General features: G+C 39.8%; 1 protein-coding gene across 2 annotated transcripts; it reads right to left on the bottom strand.

The window, feature by feature from the left end:
• Nucleotides 1-4267: 4267 nt before the first annotated feature.
• On the bottom strand, nt 4268-17597 carry mxra5a (matrix-remodelling associated 5a). 2 transcript variants are annotated; one of them, XM_017456820.3, is made up of 7 exons: nt 17073-17597; nt 16574-16819; nt 14227-14356; nt 13711-14101; nt 9009-13076; nt 7112-8033; nt 4268-6487 (listed from the first exon to the last, which is right to left on the bottom strand). In XM_017456820.3, exons 2-7 carry the CDS (start codon nt 16750-16752, stop codon nt 4579-4581), a joined length of 7599 nt encoding a protein of 2532 aa, XP_017312309.2. In that variant the 5' UTR covers nt 16753-16819; nt 17073-17597; the 3' UTR covers nt 4268-4578. The 2 variants fall into 2 exon arrangements, with proteins under 2 accessions (XP_017312309.2, XP_053532289.1); XM_053676314.1 differs by lacking the exon at nt 17073-17597 and having other exon boundaries at nt 14227-16034; nt 16574-16700.
• Between the last annotated feature and the right edge of the window lie 878 nt (nt 17598-18475).

The raw sequence follows: 18475 nt of genomic DNA, 5'->3' as shown, positions 1-18475 counted from the left end.
TACTTTGTATTGGTCCTGAGATTGCTTTTGTTTTCTTGAAGAGTTACTATAAAATCATGCAAGACCTCCTGCTTCTACTAACCTACATAGTCAATGCCATAATTATTGGCACCCTTTAGCAGGATTTTTGAAAATGAATAAAAATTAATAATGTGCAATGAGTGATATTTTGAGATTAAAACAAATATTTGAGATTGGGTTGCTGTAAAGGGTTCATTTTAACACAAGATTTTTTGGGGTTTGGTTTTCCCCATTAACAGAGAATATTGGCAAAATATTTTACGTGTGCACAGGCTCAAAATTAAAATGGGAAAACTCTAAATTAATTAAAAATGGCACGCACTTTGTTCATTTAAAAAAAAATAAAAAAGTTAAACATAGATGAGGCTGGTTTTCTGCAAATAGTACCTCCAGTGGTTTGAGGGTAAGATGAAACGTTTTGCATAATATATAGTTCATGCATGGAATCATTTTGACCCATTCTCATGAAGAGGTGCTATGAATTTTGCAGCTGCCAGTAGCAACAGAGTTAACAAATATTATGTCTTGTGTATTTGTTATGGCTTCATGGACTAGCCTGCTGGGCCACCAGTGTCAGTGGGTTTTTTGGTCCTCATAATAGCACTGAAAAATGAGAAACAATGCAGCTCCCACGCAGCGTAAAGTACCTCCATATGGCTGAAGTCAACATCTATCATTCTCCATACTAGGCCTGGTGAACGAACCATATCCACACACTGATGAGAACACATCTGCTATACGGCAACTGAGTTTGTAGTTAATAGCATATGAAAAACTAGAAAATGGACCTTCACACCAGGACATCACCAAATGAATCCAAATGTTTCTAGGTTTGAAGGATGAAGACAGTTAATTCAGTAATGAAGTGATAAATAAAGGAAAAACCACTCTGAAAGTCACTTTGGAAGCAAATCCCTAACCACGTGCACACTGCTGACTCAGCTTAGCAACTCATAACATTCGGATGCTTTAAACCAAATAAAGGGCAAGTGTTCTGCTAGCACGTGAAAATTTTGGTGGGTCATATCCACAAGTATTCCATGCTAATTACCAGTGTGTACAAAATACACAAACAAACTTGATAGCCTCATATTTATCTCTTTAATTGTTGCAGAAACCACCGCATATTACATCCTAATTAGACTGTAATTCCAAGTCTAACACTCATTACTAATAAAGAATGCGACCATATAGGAAGCTATCTGAGCAACTTGGGTGGTTGCAGGTCTCTAATCTTTCAGTGCAATTAATGTGTGCAAGATATTGCATGCATAGCATACCCTGAGTTGCCAGTTTATAAGAATAGGTTATGGTACCTCTCAGATTTGAAGCACACATCAATAGAGCTTGCCAGTGAAGAGTCATGGAAATGACTGACTTTGTTTTATTTTCTTAAAAAAAAGAAGAAAAAAAAGAAAGAAAAAGTGATGGGGCAGAACAAGATGCTAAAAATGCTCACTGGCCACACTGGCCACACTGGCCACAAGAACCCTGTGCCATATGTGTGTTCTGGGATTTCTAAGGGAAACTCTCACAGACAAGCAGAGCAAGTTTGGTGAAGTTAAACACATTGGAAATGTGCAGTTAACTCCTCAAGTCCTCCCATGGAATTGCTGAAGTGTTATGGTTGCAAGGCTTTTTTGTCCCACAGTCATCATACTAACACTATTGGCCCTAGGTCTATGATGGCTCTCAGAGCACTGTTGAGTCTGTATGTTCTGGGACCTTTTCCCACCTTGTCCACTTGCTGGCTCACCTTTCCATTGGTGTTTAGTTAACTCATATTTTACAAAGTAAGCACTGTTTATAAGGTACACCAACGTGTCATGTGGCCGGCTGGGTGCATGTGCATCGCTTACCTGGGGAAGAGATGGCACCAGGATGCACTATGGGAAAGAGGCATTGTGATGCTCTTGGCAATGTTCTGTTTGGAAACCTTGGTCCTGGCATTCATGTGGATGTTACTTTGACACATACCACCTACCTGAACGTTGCTGCAGACCAAGTACACACCTTCACGGCAACGGTAATCTCTAATGGCAGTGGCCCTGCTACACTGCAAAAAATTGTTTAGGAACGGTTTGAGGAACATGACAAAGAATTCATGATGTTGACTCGGCCTCCAAATTCCCCAGATCTTAATCCGATCGAGCATCTGTTGGATGTGTTGGACAAACAAGCCCGATCCATGGAGGCCCCACCTTGCAACTTACAGGACTTAAAGGATCTGCTGCTAACGTCTTGGTGCCAGAAACCACAGCACACCTTCAGAGGTCTTGTGAAGTTCATGCCTCAGCAGGTCAGAGCTGCTTTTGTGGCACAATATTAAGCAGGTGTTTTTTTAATATTATTGCTGATCTGTTTATATAGTATCTAATAAATTGGCAACTCAGCCCTGAGGTCTACTACTGTAATGGTAACTGCTGCTGAAGGGAATTTATTCACTTCATTTCCTCTTCAAAAGATTTAAATTTTTACATTTTCAATTAAAACAAATAACACACTTGCACAGTACCATGATGTAAATATTTTAGGACCTTAAGTCTTTGTACTGTGGAATGGTAAAAATCTAGACACAAATGAGATAAACCTTTGGTATTGCTGTTCCTGTTATATAAGAATAGTTGGATCCTTCTCAATAACAGCTTTGGAAAGGTGTAAAATCACAAATCTGGAAAGAAGACTTAGACAGCTGAACTCAAACATTCAGGAAAAACAATTACCCTGTGACCACTTCATCACAATTCTGGCAGGTCAATATTCCCAGGTGTGCCCAACATCCAACAGTCCAGCGTTTGATTGTCTAAGCCCAAATCGAGTTCAGGAAAAACAAAGCTTTGCTCATCCACTTGAAAAAAAAAAATCAGTCCCGTAGATGATCACACTTTTCACTTTACATCCTCTCAGCTTTAACTCTTGGAAAAATGATTACCAGCCCTTTAAGCACCATAAATTGCTGGTAAATTGCTAAATACAAAGTGTATGTATTTGTAGTGACAGCTAGATTACAATGATGGGTATTAGGTCTCATTCTCTCCATCACATCTGCTAAAGTTTATATCTGTTACGAATCTAGATCAACTTCTTCAAGCTGTTTGATGCTAAAAAAAGTTGCCTTATGACTTAACTTATATCATTCTAAAGAAATGTACTGCTGTGTTTGAAAAAGTAACGTAGAAAAGTAGAGATTTTTCCTTTTGAAATTAAATAAAAGTCAAAAGAATTAGGTGAAAGAAACTTCAGGGAAATTACATATACTTAAACACCAGACTTAAGTAAGTGTACGTTCTTATTTTCCATCTCTTAATTACATAAATATCGTGTGGAATTGCCACTTTGCTGTCTCTTCAAATCTCATGGTCTGCACTGTATAGGATTGTAAGTAGGTTGGTTTTGAGTAACCTTTTAAGTAGGTTGTTTTAAATTGTCTTTATTACAGATATCCAAAATAAAATTAAATCTCAGTACAAGTCTTTAAAAGACAAATAAGTTAAAGCAACGTCATGGAAAAAAACTCCAAACATGTGCCTTTTTCTGGCCAGTTCTACAACGATGCAGTCAGTACATAATCCTACACAACTGGGATGCAGCATACAAGTTTAAACAATGTTCAATTCTGAAAGGGTTTCTGTTTATAAACTGAATAGGAAACTCTATAGAACATTCTTATATATAATGGTATAAGTGCGAACATTTCTGAACCAAGTCCTCATTTTTTTTTTTTTTTTTTTCTGTTCTGTTTTGGTACATATCTAAGCCATTAACTGCAACCATGAAAAGTCTACATGAAAAGTTAGCTGTTTTAGTGAACTCAGGGCATAGTGCTCTCCAGGGTTAGGGTTTAAACATGTCTCCCAAACAGTCCAATGTCAACAATGTGTCCTGCAGCAAATATGTGTAAAAAAAAAAAAAAAAAAAAAAAAAAAAAAAGATTCTAAGAGAAAGTGTACCTTTATAGTTTTGAGTGTATAGGAACAGGAAAGGTTAATGTGTTTAAAAGCAATCTTTTTTTTTTTCTTTATACAGTTTTCCTTCACCCATTTAGAATTAAAAACATTAGTTAATGTAGCTGTCTGGTTTAATATCCCTGAATGATTCATATGATATTCATATTGAAGATATCAGTAATATCCTCAGATTATTTTTCAAGATTAAATAAAAAAAACATAGGCCTCATATATACAGTTTGATATAAATTGTCCCTGGCTGCAACATTAAAAAACACCCCCCCCCCCCCCCCCCCCCCAAAAAAAAAAAAAAAAAAAAAAAAAAAAAAAAAAACAGGCTGTAGTATTTACATGAAAAGAACGTACACTGAAGTATCAGATTAGTAGTTACTAGGTATTGGGTATGAATGGGATAAGTAGCACAACTCCCTAGATGTTTGCAGTAACTGACATGATAGAAGAACTGACTGGCAAAGTGATGGTAAAGATTCCACATACGCAGTAGAACATGCACTAGAATGTCATGTTCACATTGAAAAATAGTTAGAAATAAAGCTATGCATTATTTGAACCCCACAGATCACTGGGCATGTTCTGAATTTATTGCTTCTCAGTATACGTGAAGGTATGTACTCTTTGAGTCAACCCCAATCACATTTCTAGCTGTGCATCTGTAGAAACCTGTGTCTCTTGGAGTGGGGTTCTGGATTATAAGGAAGCCCTGAGGGTGTATATACTTGTTTCCAAACAGGCGTGGCTGAGTGCTCGCAATTAACCTTGTTCTGTCTGGAGTCTCCCATGCCACTTCTGCCTTAGGGATACCAGTAGCTACACAGTTCAGTTGAACAGCAACTCCTCTTCTGGCATAGGTGGTAGGAGGTGGGCCACTGGAGATTCGTGGTGAGTATGCAATTATAGCCACTTGGACTGTTAGCAAGGAGCTTCCATATTCGTTTGCGGCACGGCAGGTGTAAGAGCCTCTGTCGTACACAGAAGCCTTCTGGATGAAAAGAGTACCATTTGGTAGAACAGCGTAGCGACCTGCCCTTTGAGGTCCGTTTAGAACAACCCCACTTGGCAAAGTCCATGTAAGACGGACAGGGTCACTAGTAGATAGACAGTGTAACTGTAGGCTTTCACCATTTATGACACTAACAGGTGAGTTGTACCTGTTATTAATCTCTGGCTTCCGCCCTTGTGTCAGTACCACAGTCCTCTCAACCAGTCCACCAGCATTGCGCCCCAAGCATCGATACGTTCCTGCCTCTGACACAGCAGGGTTAGTAATTACCAAAGTCCCATCAGATCTGTGGAAGAACTTGCTAAACTGGGAGCCACTCATTAGAGGAGAACCACTAGGAAGAATCCAGGTCAACTGTGGTGCTGGGGAACCTTCAGCAGAACAATTTAGCATCATTGTCCTGCCAACTGTTAGAGAGAGAGATTCTGTTTTAGGACTCTTGAGTCTTGGTTTCTCTATAATGTCCATCACATCAAGTTGTACTAGGAGCCTTGCTTCCCCGCCTTCGTTACGAGCAATACAGGTTAATTTAGCTGTGTCGGTTACCCGTAATGAATGGATATCAAGAGTGCCATTTCGATGGACTGTCATCCGGCTTCCATAGTACGGTGCTGGGAGAATAATATTCTCTGGGAAAACCCATAGCACATGAGGAACAGGGGTACCAGACGCCTCACAGTGGATCAGTTTCCTTTGATTCTTCATTGCAGATACTTTCAAAGAGTTTGTGGAGCCTCTTAGCCCATTGATAGCAGGAGGTGATACCAGGATTTCCAGCCTGGCCACTTTACGATCTTGCCCTGCACTGTTCCTGGCTAGACATGTGTAGTTCCCGCCATCAAAGCGCTGCACTTTCTGAATGACCAGTGTCCCATCATTATGGATCAAGTACTTGTCTGAGGCAGAAGGAATCACTCTATTTGTTGGAGAGAACCACAGTATGTTAGGGTTAGGCTCTCCTTTGGCAGTGCACTTCAGTGAGGCTGAATCTCCATACATGACCCTGATTACCTCAAAGCTCCTGTTTCTGATCACTGGCACATCTGCCAACACCTTGATATGTACTTTCATCTCATCCTTGCCAATCTGGTTCTCAGCATAACATGTGTAATCACCTTCTTCGTGCATCCCCACATCGTTAAAGAATAAGGTGCCATTATCAAAAACCACATATCTACTACTTGGACCACCACTGTTGCTGTCAGGTTTCATAATGCTGTTGACCATAGTGCCATCAGGCAGAGCCCATTGGATCTTTGGGTTTGGAAGACCTGATGCAACACAGTCGACTTTCAGGTCACTTCCATACATAACCTTCTGATTGAGCTGTGTCTTCTGCTCAATCTTGGCTGGCTTTGTCAAGATATTGACCTTAAGGGGTGCATAATCATCTCCCATTTTGTTATGTGCAGCACAAAGATAGTCACCTTCATCTTTCTCTGTTACAGAGTGGATAGACAGTGACCCGTTGGCAAACACCTTGATCCGTGGATCGTAACTGGAAAACAAAGAATTTGGAAAACATAATTTGAGTCAGTGGGAAATAAATGTGAAATAACCTGTAGCACTCTGTATTATACTGGAGTAGTATACATCATTGTACTACTTTGTAGTACACTGATTCACCAATTTACTGAGTATACTTATTTAGTATATTCATTCAGCATTCATCTTCAGTAAGCACTTGTCCTGGACAGGGTTGCGGTGGATCCAGAGCCTGCTGCAGGAATGCTGGGTGTGAGGTGGGAATACACCCTGGATGGGACACCAGTCCATTGCAGGGCACCATTCTCACTCATTCACACCCACAGGCAATTTAGCATAGCCAATTCTCCTACGTATATGTAGGTTTTGGGAAGGTAGGAGGAAACTGAATAACCAAAAACATGCAAACCCTGCACAGACAATAACATGAGCTCAAGTTCAAACCAGTTACCTACAGCTGTGTTATTATTCATTAAGTAGATGTGGAGAGATGGTATAACTGTTGATCAATTTGTAATAGGTGTAATTTTGGAAAGACACATATACCAAAAATACTAGAGACTCTGAATGTCTATGTATTGGAGAGTTATGTATCTGTTTAAACGTGATTGATTTAATTAATATATGTTTTCATTACCTATAATGAGCATCCACAAGCTTTTTGGATGGAGTCCTCCAGATGACCCTGGGCTCTGGATCTCCCGATGCAACACAGTCCAGTTGCAGCTTTCCCCCATAAATGACATCTGTTTTCTGTGAAGATGAGGAAGTAATCCTGGCTCTGGCTGATGCAATAGATTTTTTCACCATCAAACTAACAGCTCTGGATGAAATCCCAACTGTGTTAGTTGCTGTGCATTCATATTTCCCTGCATTTGCTGGACCCAACCCACGAATGTACAGGGTCCCATTGTCAAAAACAAAGAGGTTGAGGCCACTAACAAATTCTGAAGAACGAAGCTGCACACCATTTGGCATAGACCAACTTATTGTAGGGGGAGGAGCACCTGTGGCACTGCAGTTCAAGTAGACAGTGTTGCCTTCTGGGAAAGTAATATTTTCATTCTTCAATTGTTGGATCACCGGAGGAAATGCAGCAACTGTAAGACGAACAGATATAGCATCCGCACCAGCTGCATTGCTAGCAATGCATTTATAAACCCCACGATCTGTGTATGTAGCAGATTTAATCCGGAGTGTGCCATTGGCCAAAACTGAAACTCGATGTTCTTGTGTATTAAGTGAGGGAGCCTCCATATGTACTATTACCCTATTAGGCAGCACCCACGTAGTGCGAGGATGAGGGTTTCCTTGGGAGCGACACTCCAAATCAACAGTATCTCCCAGGTTTTTGGTGATGTCTTGATAGCGTGGCTGAAACACTCTGGGGTGTTCAGCTAAGACTATCAAAGTGACCACTAATTTGTCTTGTCCATACTGGTTCTGGACACTGCAGAGGTACTGGCCCCGGTCTAAAGGAAGGACGTTGCGAATTGTGAGGGTGCCATTAGGGTGGACTTCAAATCGCTGAATCTTAGTGTTCTGAGTAATGCTGGCTCCTACAGAGGGATACAATGGCATTGATTAGGAGACTGCATATAGGATCTAATAATAAACTGAAGGATTATTGGTCCAGTTATTGAGTCACAATAACAGTGATACCAGATGTTGACTAGTTAGTGGCTATAAAATATCTCTGTTCTATCAAGGATAAGATTTAGCTGTCAATTAAATTTAATATCTATGCCTATGATAGTAGTACCTGAGACTACCTTCTTTTTTTTTTTTTTTTAAAGCAAAGGGTCATCATACTTCAAATATTGACTTTGTTTCATTTATTACTGTTTATTGCTCTTAATAGTATTTTTTTGTAAAAATAAAGAAACATTTAATTTCATTATTTTTGAAGGCATCTTTGCTAAAAATTCTTTGTTAAGACTTTTGCACAGTACTGTAAATAAAAAAATCTTTATGCATCAACAATAGCTGACATATCCCCCATTTGGAAATTGTACCTCATTGTGTTCACAGCTTAAATGCATGCTGTTGAAAACTAAACAGAAACCAAAACATTAAGGTCTTTTTACAGAAACAAATAAGTCTCTCTTTTCAACATAAACCACTGAGGGCATTCCTTCCAGATGATGAGGCCTGTAAAGAGGTCAGCATTAGGGAAATTACATCATATATAGTTTAGCTAAAATGTGGTAAATGTGGGATTACAAAAATGTATTTCTGTCATAAATCCATACCTCTCAACGCAAAAAGGTTTGGTTGGCTGTTATAAATTAACATGCATTAAATGCAAGTACACATAAAACAAACAAAAACCAAATGAGCGTACCCCTTCTTCCAGAGTCACTATGATTTCTGTGATTTAATTGTTTTATAAGTGTTTGTTTTTTTTTTAATTACCATTTTTTGCAAATAAAGTTTGTTAGCAACTTTACCAAATTCTGGATTCTACTGTATATAAAGTATCATTTATCAGAACTTGCAGTATTTAATGCATGTGTGTGCACCATTTTGCATACCTGTTGAGATCTTAGTCCAGGTGAGGAAAGGTCTAGGCTCTCCTGCAGCCACACAGGGCAGAGAGGCATCAGATTCAGCCTGTACTGTCACTGTGCTAATATTGCTGCTGGTAATCTTAGGCCATCCTTTTCTAGCTGGGATAACTGGCTTTTGCTGAGAATGATGAATACTGGAGGTAGATGTTGGATGATGGATAAAGGAAGAACTACCATTTAGCTTCACCGGAAAGGTTTGTCTTGGAAGAGGAACTAGGACTTCTGGGGCAGTTGTGGGAACTTTAAGTGTGGTTTGTGGTTTTGGCTTTTTGGTGCTTAATCCAGTGTCAGTGATATCTGGTTTAGTATGTTGCGACAGATTTGTTGAATGAAATACACTTGGCCTGTTTCTATTAGGTGATCTGATACTCTGTTCTGGGTTTAAAATTCGTTCTCTGTGTCTGTCAGGAATATGATTTGGACTGTCAGGTATACCTGCCCTGCCCCAAATGGAAGGTATATTCTGGAAAGATGTATGTGGGTGGATTATAGAGGGTCTCCATCTCTTTGGTGTTGTTGGAGGCATTGTTGTTGTTGATAATGTTTTTGGCAGTGGTGGTATTGGGGTAGTAGCAGTGATTGCTGTAGTTTTCAGGGAGGTGACAGGGTTACTGTAACTCTGACCTTCCAACAGAGGTACAGTATTTTCTTCTGTGATTTCAACCTTCCTACCTGAGGCTGTATCTTGTTTTTCATTAGATGAAGCACTGTTTAGTTTTGTTCTAGTGGCGACATGAGATTGTTGAGCATTTTGGGATGTTATGGGTCTCTCAGTGGTAACCTGAGGATTCTCAGGAGCCCCCTCATAGATGTTTGCTTTTGTTGAACCGCTAGGGATTTCTGAGTCATGGCTTGCACTGATTTCATGCTGAGTTTCCACAGCAGATGAGGAGAAAGGTTTAAGTGAGAACTTATATTGATTTTCTGCTTTGTCTAAATCTGCACCTGGTGTTGCTTCTGATTGTGCTTGAGGACTCTCAGGGGATGTGTCAGATTTTACCCCTGAGCTGGGGTATCCTGTAGTGATTTCACTTTGTGCCTCTTCAGAATGTATTCCCATCAGGGGATGGAGGCTTATAATTGTCTCATAGTCAGTAGATGGAGTGTTCGGAATTAGAGGAGATAGAGTAAAAGCCGGTTCTTTATGTTTGGTTGTTGAAGTTGATGTTGATGCAGCCACTGACAACACTGTAGTGTTTATGGATATATTATCTGGTTTGGCATATGACAATAGTGTATGCTCCACTTCTGACATGTTCTCATTGACAGAAGTATCAGGAGATCTCATATTCTTGATGTCAAATAAAGGATCTGCCCTCTTTTCTTGACTTGCTTCACTAAGTGACGTTCCTTGGTTGTCACTAAATGGAACAGTGATATCCATTTTGGCTCCAATGCTCATAGCCTCTGTAGATGTTGATATTTTTGACTCAGATGTGGCAGTCATCTTGGTGATATCAGAAACCAGGGCTAAAGTAGTTGGCTTTGTGGGGATATTTACAAAGTATGCAGATTTGGATGGTTTTGGTTTTGTTCTATTTCTATTAGGCTTTCTTCGTCTACCATTATTCTTACGTCTTGAATTGGATGAGCCCCTAGCATGTGAAGGAGGCTTAAGATTATTTGCGATAGTATGTGTTCCTCTGTCATGTTCTAAAGTGGATTGAGAGCTTGGTGCCATAGTGGAAAGCAGTGGAATTTGTGAACTTTCATATTTCGCTTGTGATGCAGTTTTTGCAATGTCAGTAAATAAATGAGAAACATAATCATTTTTTGTGTTTTGTTCTTCAAAAACCATAGATGTGGTTGATATTGAACTGTGGTCAGGCTTTCCTTGATGAACCTCAATCCCATGCCTTTTTAAATCGCTATGTTCATTATCGCCAGCATTGTCATCGTCATCACCTCTAGCCATAGGGATTGCTTCAGTTTCTTTGCTACCCAAAGTGTGTCTTTGGTTTTGTTGAAAAAGAGTTCCATATGGAGTCGTGCTCTGAACAGTGCTCACTTCATCCAACTTGGCAATATCTGCATCTATCACCAAATAAGTAGTAGGCTGTGGACCAATTGTGGTATATGCAACATCAATCGAGTCTGAATCTTGGTTGACTTCTGGAGCTGCGATTTGGTAGGTAATGTGTATCTGACCGTCAGCATCCAGCGGTTTTATATCTAGGCTGACTTCAGTAGTTTGCAGCGATGTCTCTGATGCTGTGACTGTGTATGGTGCTTCTTGTGGTGTTGCTTCGGTTGTACTACTATCTGGTTTCGATCCTTCCATTCTCTTAAGAGATCCTGATTCTGTTGTGATAGCAGTGTCAAGCTGATGTAATCTTTTTGTGCTAGTCAGAACAGAACTTACAGTTGTAGTTGTTTTTGCATTATCACCACCACTGCGGACTTTTGCCAGAATGTTAGCCCAATGCTTTGGATCTATCTGGCCATTTGACACATTGATTCTTCTCCTTGTTTCTGTCGGGTTACTCCTGTCAGCTCCCGTAGAGATTATTCGTCTTCTCGGCAGTTGAGGACGTCTCCACACTTTTCTGGATGGGTGTCCACCCCGACCAGGAGCATTTGGAGTCCTTCTTTGATAAGAGATATCCACTTGTTCAAAGGCTTTTGCTTCAGGCCCTTCGTTTTCATTTTCCCCAGATGCCTCCACATCATTGTTTATTGAAGCTCGTATTTTGGTTGACACTCCTTCTGCAGGCTGAGGTCTACTGGAATATTTCCGTATTGGATGTCCTCTGGAGGGCCTCGTCAGAGTTACTTTTGTGGCTATTGAGTCCACACCATGTTGAGTTTCTGCCACACATTTATAATAACCACTGTCTGAGAGCTGGCTATTGCGAATTGTTAAACTTCCATTTGAGGCCACAAACATCCTGGATAAATTTGACCATGTGTTTATAATAGTGCTGTCTGGCAGGATCCAATTTATATTTGGATCAGGAGAACCCAGGGCTACACAAGGAAGAGAAACAGGCCCACCTGCGACTCCTGCTATAGGTTCAGCCACACCCTCACTTCCAGGAGCTGGAGTAGAAGAATCCTCCACTGTCAGACGAAAGGGAAGAATACTTATATCACCCAGCACTATTGCTATACAGTAATAAACACCTGAGTCAGAGTGATCCGCAGCTGTTATAGCCAACAAACCAGATGGAGACACTGTAATCCTGTTATCAGTGCTTTGATATGGCGCCTCAACTTTAGACCCATCGGGCAGCATCCACTTTATTAATGGGTTCCCTGAGCTGTGCACATTGCAGCGCATCTGAATTGGCTTGCCCACAACAACAACTTGAGATATTTTGGTGCTGTTTCTGGACTCTATCAAAACCCACTGTCTCCTCTGTTGCCTCTCTTCTTCTGACTCTACCAGCTGTGTTAGATAGGTGCTGAGAATTAGTCTGACCCTTTTACTTGTGGACTGAGGTCTGTTTAACTGTAAATTCATTGCTGACTGCATTATCCATGCAGGTTCTGCTACCATATTGGCTTTCACACCAGTGAAGTAAACAGCATCCATTTCTGCATCCTGGCGATACCTGTAGCTAATATGAGGGTCTTTGCTTAACATAATCTCCCTTTTCAGGTGAGCAGGTACATCACTATAATATGCAACAAGTCTCCATAGCTTTTCGTAAGTTCCCCTGTCAATTGGGCATTCCAGATCTAACGTCAGGCTGACATTTGTGTGAATCTGCAATGAGTTAACATGGTTCCAGTCCGTTCTGGCCGACTTGGTCGGTTCATTGACAAGACAATTCAGATCTACTTGGTTTCCATGTTCATCTGACAAACCGAGTGAAACATTCCCGAGAGGTTGACTGAAGTCGTCTAATGTCATGAGTTCACTCTCTGTGTCCAGGGTAGCGTTCCTGTGAGGGGCACTAATGACAGGACTAGTGCATTTTGGTGTGTCTAGGTCCCGGAGATCTTTTTTCTTTAGTTGTCTAGGAGAGAAACACACAGGGCACAGTTGTCCTCCAGGGAAAGCTCTATCTTTCTTGCATTTGAGGACCTCTGCTGAGAAAAGAGTTCATGGATTAATAAGAGATATGGTAATGTATAGTAATCTGCTAAAGGCACTAATAGAATTAACTGACGATGTTAATTATTTAATTTAACATCAGACAGCATCAGCAACATAGAACTTGCAATTCCCAGCAGTTCCCACACTTCTTAAGTGACCTTTAAAGGCTACAAGCATTAATATGATCTTACATATACAGTACATTACAGCTGCACTATAGCATTCTTCTGCTGTAACTACTATATACACAGCTACCACTTTCATTAATTCCCTCTTTAATAACTGCTTTATCCTGGTCAGGGTTCCTATGGACCTGGAGTTTATCCTGGGAACACTGGGAACATCACAGACCACCATGCACATTCACATTCACACACTTATTTGAACATAGGTTGCAGTTTAACATTGCCAGTCTACCTTTTGGCATGTTTTTATAAGGTATAAGACAACCAGAAAACTCAGAGATAATCCACATGGACATGATGAGAACATGTAAAGCTTACACACAGACAGTAACCTGAGCTCATGATCAAACCCTGGTGCTGTGAGGTGGTGACACTACCCATTGCACTACTGTGCTGCTCCCTATTTTGCAGTATAACACATATAGATCATGATGCTGACCTGGTGCGTTTGCGTTCCACTCTTTGAACCATTTCATCCTACAGTCACAGGTCCAGGGGTTCTCATGCAAGAACAAGTTCTCCAGTTGAGGCATAGTAGCTAACATATTTTGTGACAGTGTTGTAAGGCCATTCTCAGACAGGTACAGGTGCTTCAGAGTGGACATGGGGAAGTAGCCAAGTACGGAGAACGTTGCAAAGGTGGCTGGATGGAGCTGCTGTAGACGGTTGCCTTCCAACTGAAGCAGACGGAGAGAGGTGAGGCCTTGGAATGCATCCGGGTGTATGAACTCCAGATGGTTATGGTCCAGGTGCAGTCTGGCTAAATTCCATAGACCTTGAAATGTGTGTCTGCTAATGATCTTCAGCTTGTTGTAGCTCATCTTCATCATCTGAGAGGGTATAGGGCAAGAAAAATGCAAGATTTTTGTGTCTACGATTTCTTCCTGATAAAATAAGGATTAAAAAAAACAAAAACAAACGAGCCAGTGAAGCATATTTGTTATATTCCACTCACCTGAAGGGATACTAGATCATGAAATGCTCCATCAGGAATGTTATGAATATTATTCCCATGCATCATGAGGAGTTCTAGCTTTCGCATACCAGCAAAAGAGCTGTCTGTTACTCGGTTTATTGTGTTGAATCTGAAACATGAACAATTAGAGTACACAGTAATTCTTCAGACCTAAGATCTAGCCCATAAATATTCTGTCTAAATATTTGTATAGATGAAATATTTAAGCAGGGTTTTAAATCATGACTCAGAATGCTGTGTTGTGTCTTGAGCCTGTGTGTAAATCTTTTGGGGAGGCAGGTGTGTGCTCATCCAGTTCATTTTGATGAGCAATGAGGAAGAAAACAATAGTGGCTTTGTTTGGAATGGTGGCTGAGAGACGACACTACACAGAATCCGCAGCTCAAATTTGCCAATGCAAAGTCCAACAACACAATCAAATGTAAAAACAAAACAAAACAAAACAAAACAAAAACAAACAAACAAACAAAAAAATGCCTCTGTGCAATTTGAGAAAGTAGCACCAATGCTAACTACTTTGTCCATTTTTATGAAGTCCTTCTAGGACAGAAACCATATTCTTATGGTGCAAATATTCCGTTTTTTGGTATAGCCATAAGTAAGGAACATGTTGCAAATGTACATCCACTGCGGGAATAACAAAGGTAGCTAGCCTTAAAGTGTTTATATATGCTAGGTAAATGTCTAAAATAACAATGCCTTTACTCTTCATTAGTTAGTTAGTTGGTTATAGCTACATAATTAATCTTTTTTTTTTTTTTTTTGCATCTTACTAAACCCTGGACATTCCATGGACAAGTTTACTTAACATTATGATTTTCCCCTTACACTTTACCATTATTGGACATAAAATGGTAGAGAAGTGATACTAACCACATATGTCTTCTGGTTTCGTTTCTATAGTGACTTGTATGAAGACACTCCTCACAATATCTGTCTAATTGATAAAATGTGGTTATTTGACAATAATGAAAACCAGCTAATCACTGAAATTGTAACGTTTTCTGTAAGGAGATAGCATTTATGGAAGGAGTCTTCAGTGTCAGTGCTTTGTAATGGTCAGTAGGTTTTCAAAATGATTAAGGCTTTACACTTTCCAGTTTCTCAGTAACATAACGAGCTGCATGTTTTTGAGAGAGAGATAAAAAGAGAAGCTGTGATTGATATCAGGAGCTAACCTAATTTGCAGATATTCCAAAGCATTAAATATAACTAGAACTGGATAAAAAGTATGTGTCATTGTTTAATGAATTAAGAATCATAAGAGTAACTCGGCTTCACATTGACCCGCATCACACTGCCCGGTTGATGATTATTTTTCTATAGCGGTACACCCTGAAGTATTTTATTCCTTACCTATAAATGTCTCTGAAGGAATGTAGCAAGACTAGCTAGCCTACTTCAGTTGTTCTGTACATGTAGTATGAGAAAACGTACCACACACAAACACAAAAATGTTTTAAATAAAAAAATCATTTTGGGGCTTAGTGGTTAGCACGTTCGCCTAACACCTCCAGGGTCGGGGGTTCGATTCCCGCCGTGGCCCTGTGTGTGCGGAGTTTGCATGTTCTCCCCGTGCTGTGGGGGTTTCCTCCGGGTACTCCGGTTTCCTCCCCCAGTCCAAAGACATGTATGGTAGGCTGATTGGCATGTCTAAAGTGTCTGTAGTGTATGAATGGGTGTGTGAGTGTGTATGTGGTTGTTCCCTGCGATGGATTGGCACCCTGTCCAGGGTGTACCCCGCCTTGTGGTGCTCCCTGGGATCGGCTCCAGGTTCCCCTGTGACCCTGAAGAGGATAAGTGGTATAGAAGATGGATGGATGGATGGATAAAAGATCATTTTGTGGCATTGACGACCTTATGCGTTGATGGATTTGGGTTTGTTGTATGTTGTAGCATTGTTATCTCTTGGCCAACTTATGAATGCATCAATGGAGTCAATGGATAAGTGCAAGTGCATTGGCATGCAGTGTGGAGTTCTGCATGAACCGATATACAAATAAGACAATAGGCAATAGTATGCAAAAGTATTTTGTGCAAATATGTATGCATGAAATATATATATATTTTTTTATCTTCCGGCAAAGATAAAGGATGTGGTGGTAAAAGCAGTCAGTTTGCCTAAAGGTGTCTTAAACCTTGCTATCCAAGTGTGGGCTCCTTTACCATGCTTTGATATTGTGTAGGTAGTTACCTGCCATAGTGAAATGGACATAAGTCTAATCAGTTCAGTTTGTAATCAGATCCCGTCTGTCAAAATGTCCGTGAAATATTTCAATGCAATTTTCTCCCGTTCAGTTTTTTTTTGGGGGGGAAGCACGCTTACCCTAGGTTCATGCGCTCCACTTGTCGGGACACGCCAGCGGGCACCGTGAGCAGGGACCGAAACGTGCAGTGAACCTCTCCGGGCTGTGGGCACGCGCACGGCCGCGGACAGCCTCGCGCGCTTCTCGCCAGCGCCGCCAGCGTAAACAGAGTCAGCACGCGCACAACACAGCGGCCCATCTTCAGCTTCACAGCTGCAGCAAAACTTTTAGAAAACCGCCGCGGAGCACCACGATAATCATCAAGACTGAAACAATAAAGCAATATGCAAAAAACAAACAAACAAACAAACGACAACAACAACAACAAAAAGTTCAGTTCCTTGAACTGCAATATATGCATTACAAAAACTCTAACCTTTTTTTTTAATGATTATTATTTATTTATTTATTTTATTTTTTTATTTTTTTGCACTCAAACTTCAAGAATTTGTCTCAAATTGTGTGCAAAGATAAACAAAGATATTCGGGAAATGAATAAAACAGCACCAAACGATTTACCTTATATGCTCTGTGTTATCAAAGTCGTTTTCCTACTAAACATCAGCATGACTTTCATTCATTCTTCTCCTGAGAAGTTTCTTTTCGAGGCACACCGTGCAACGTGGAGAGCAACACTGAAGCAAAGGTGAAGAAACAAACAAACAAACAAACAAATCCAAAATGCTTTCATTCATGGAGAAATTTCTCAAAATATCCCCCAGCTCTCCTTGTATCCACTGTCACTCCAATGCCTTTGCAATAAAGGCAAATTGATTCAAAAAGCTACAAATAGAAATAAATACGCTCCTTTCAGCTTGGGAATTCCATATAGCCGGTCTGTTTCTCCGCAGCTGCTTCTGCGTTCAGTTTAGAGAACTTTTGAGAGGGTTTTTTTTTTCTTTTCTTTTTTTTTTCTGGCAGATGAGTGCGCTTTAGGGATGAGGAGGAGTGGCTGAGCGCGCGCTCTTCACGCTCCTTCCTTCCCAAACACTTCCACTGAGGGCAGGACAACTGAGTGACTTTCCTCAAACACTGAACCAGGGAGGAAAAGATGCTTCGGTGCACTAAGAAACACTTCAGGAAATTTGACTCACATTTTCCACTTAAGCTCAGTGTAGTCAATCAGCCAAGATGTGTTTGGTGTCAAACTTCTTCTTGAGTTTTGCACTGGAGCTTGGTAATGGAAACTCGTGATCAGCGGTGAGCTTTGGGACTGGGAGCTCACTGAAACAGGTTCTGTGCTGGTGATTGGAAGGCTGTGAGTTCAAATTGCAGGGCTTATATAGAGCCAATCTTGAGTAAGACCCTCCATCTTAGAGAAAAGCATCTCCCAAATGTATAAATGTAAAGCATGTGGGACTCTCATGCAGAAATCATCATGCACCTGCTTCAGACCTAACCGACTGTTCTCGAAGTGTTAGATCTGCATTCTGTTAAATGCACATAATAATAATAATAATAATAATAATAATAATAATAATAATAATAAGAAGAAGAACAAGAAGAAATACAGACAAAATAAAATAATAATAAAATAAGAATAAATAATCAATAATAATAATACCTTACATACAATACATTAAATTGTCAAACCAAAGCAACAACAATAAATGCAGAAATAGATAAAACAACAACAACAACAATAATAATAATAATAATAATAATAATAATAATAATAATAATAAGTATTATTATGATGATGATGATGATAATAATGAAAATAATACAAAATAAAACAAGAATAACAAGAAATAATGAATAATTACTAAAAATAATACATTTAATAAATTAAATTATAAAAATTAAACAATAATAAATGCAGATATAGATAAAATAATAATAATAATAATAATAATAATAATAATAATAATAATAATAATAATAATAATAATAATAGTATTACTACTACTACTACTACTATG

This window comes from Ictalurus punctatus, chromosome 26 (genome assembly GCF_001660625.3).
Source record: "Ictalurus punctatus breed USDA103 chromosome 26, Coco_2.0, whole genome shotgun sequence".
Classification (NCBI taxonomy): domain Eukaryota; kingdom Metazoa; phylum Chordata; class Actinopteri; order Siluriformes; family Ictaluridae; genus Ictalurus; species Ictalurus punctatus.
The sequence above is the reverse complement of the archived record's forward strand: the minus strand, read 5'-3'. Positions and strand labels throughout refer to the sequence as shown.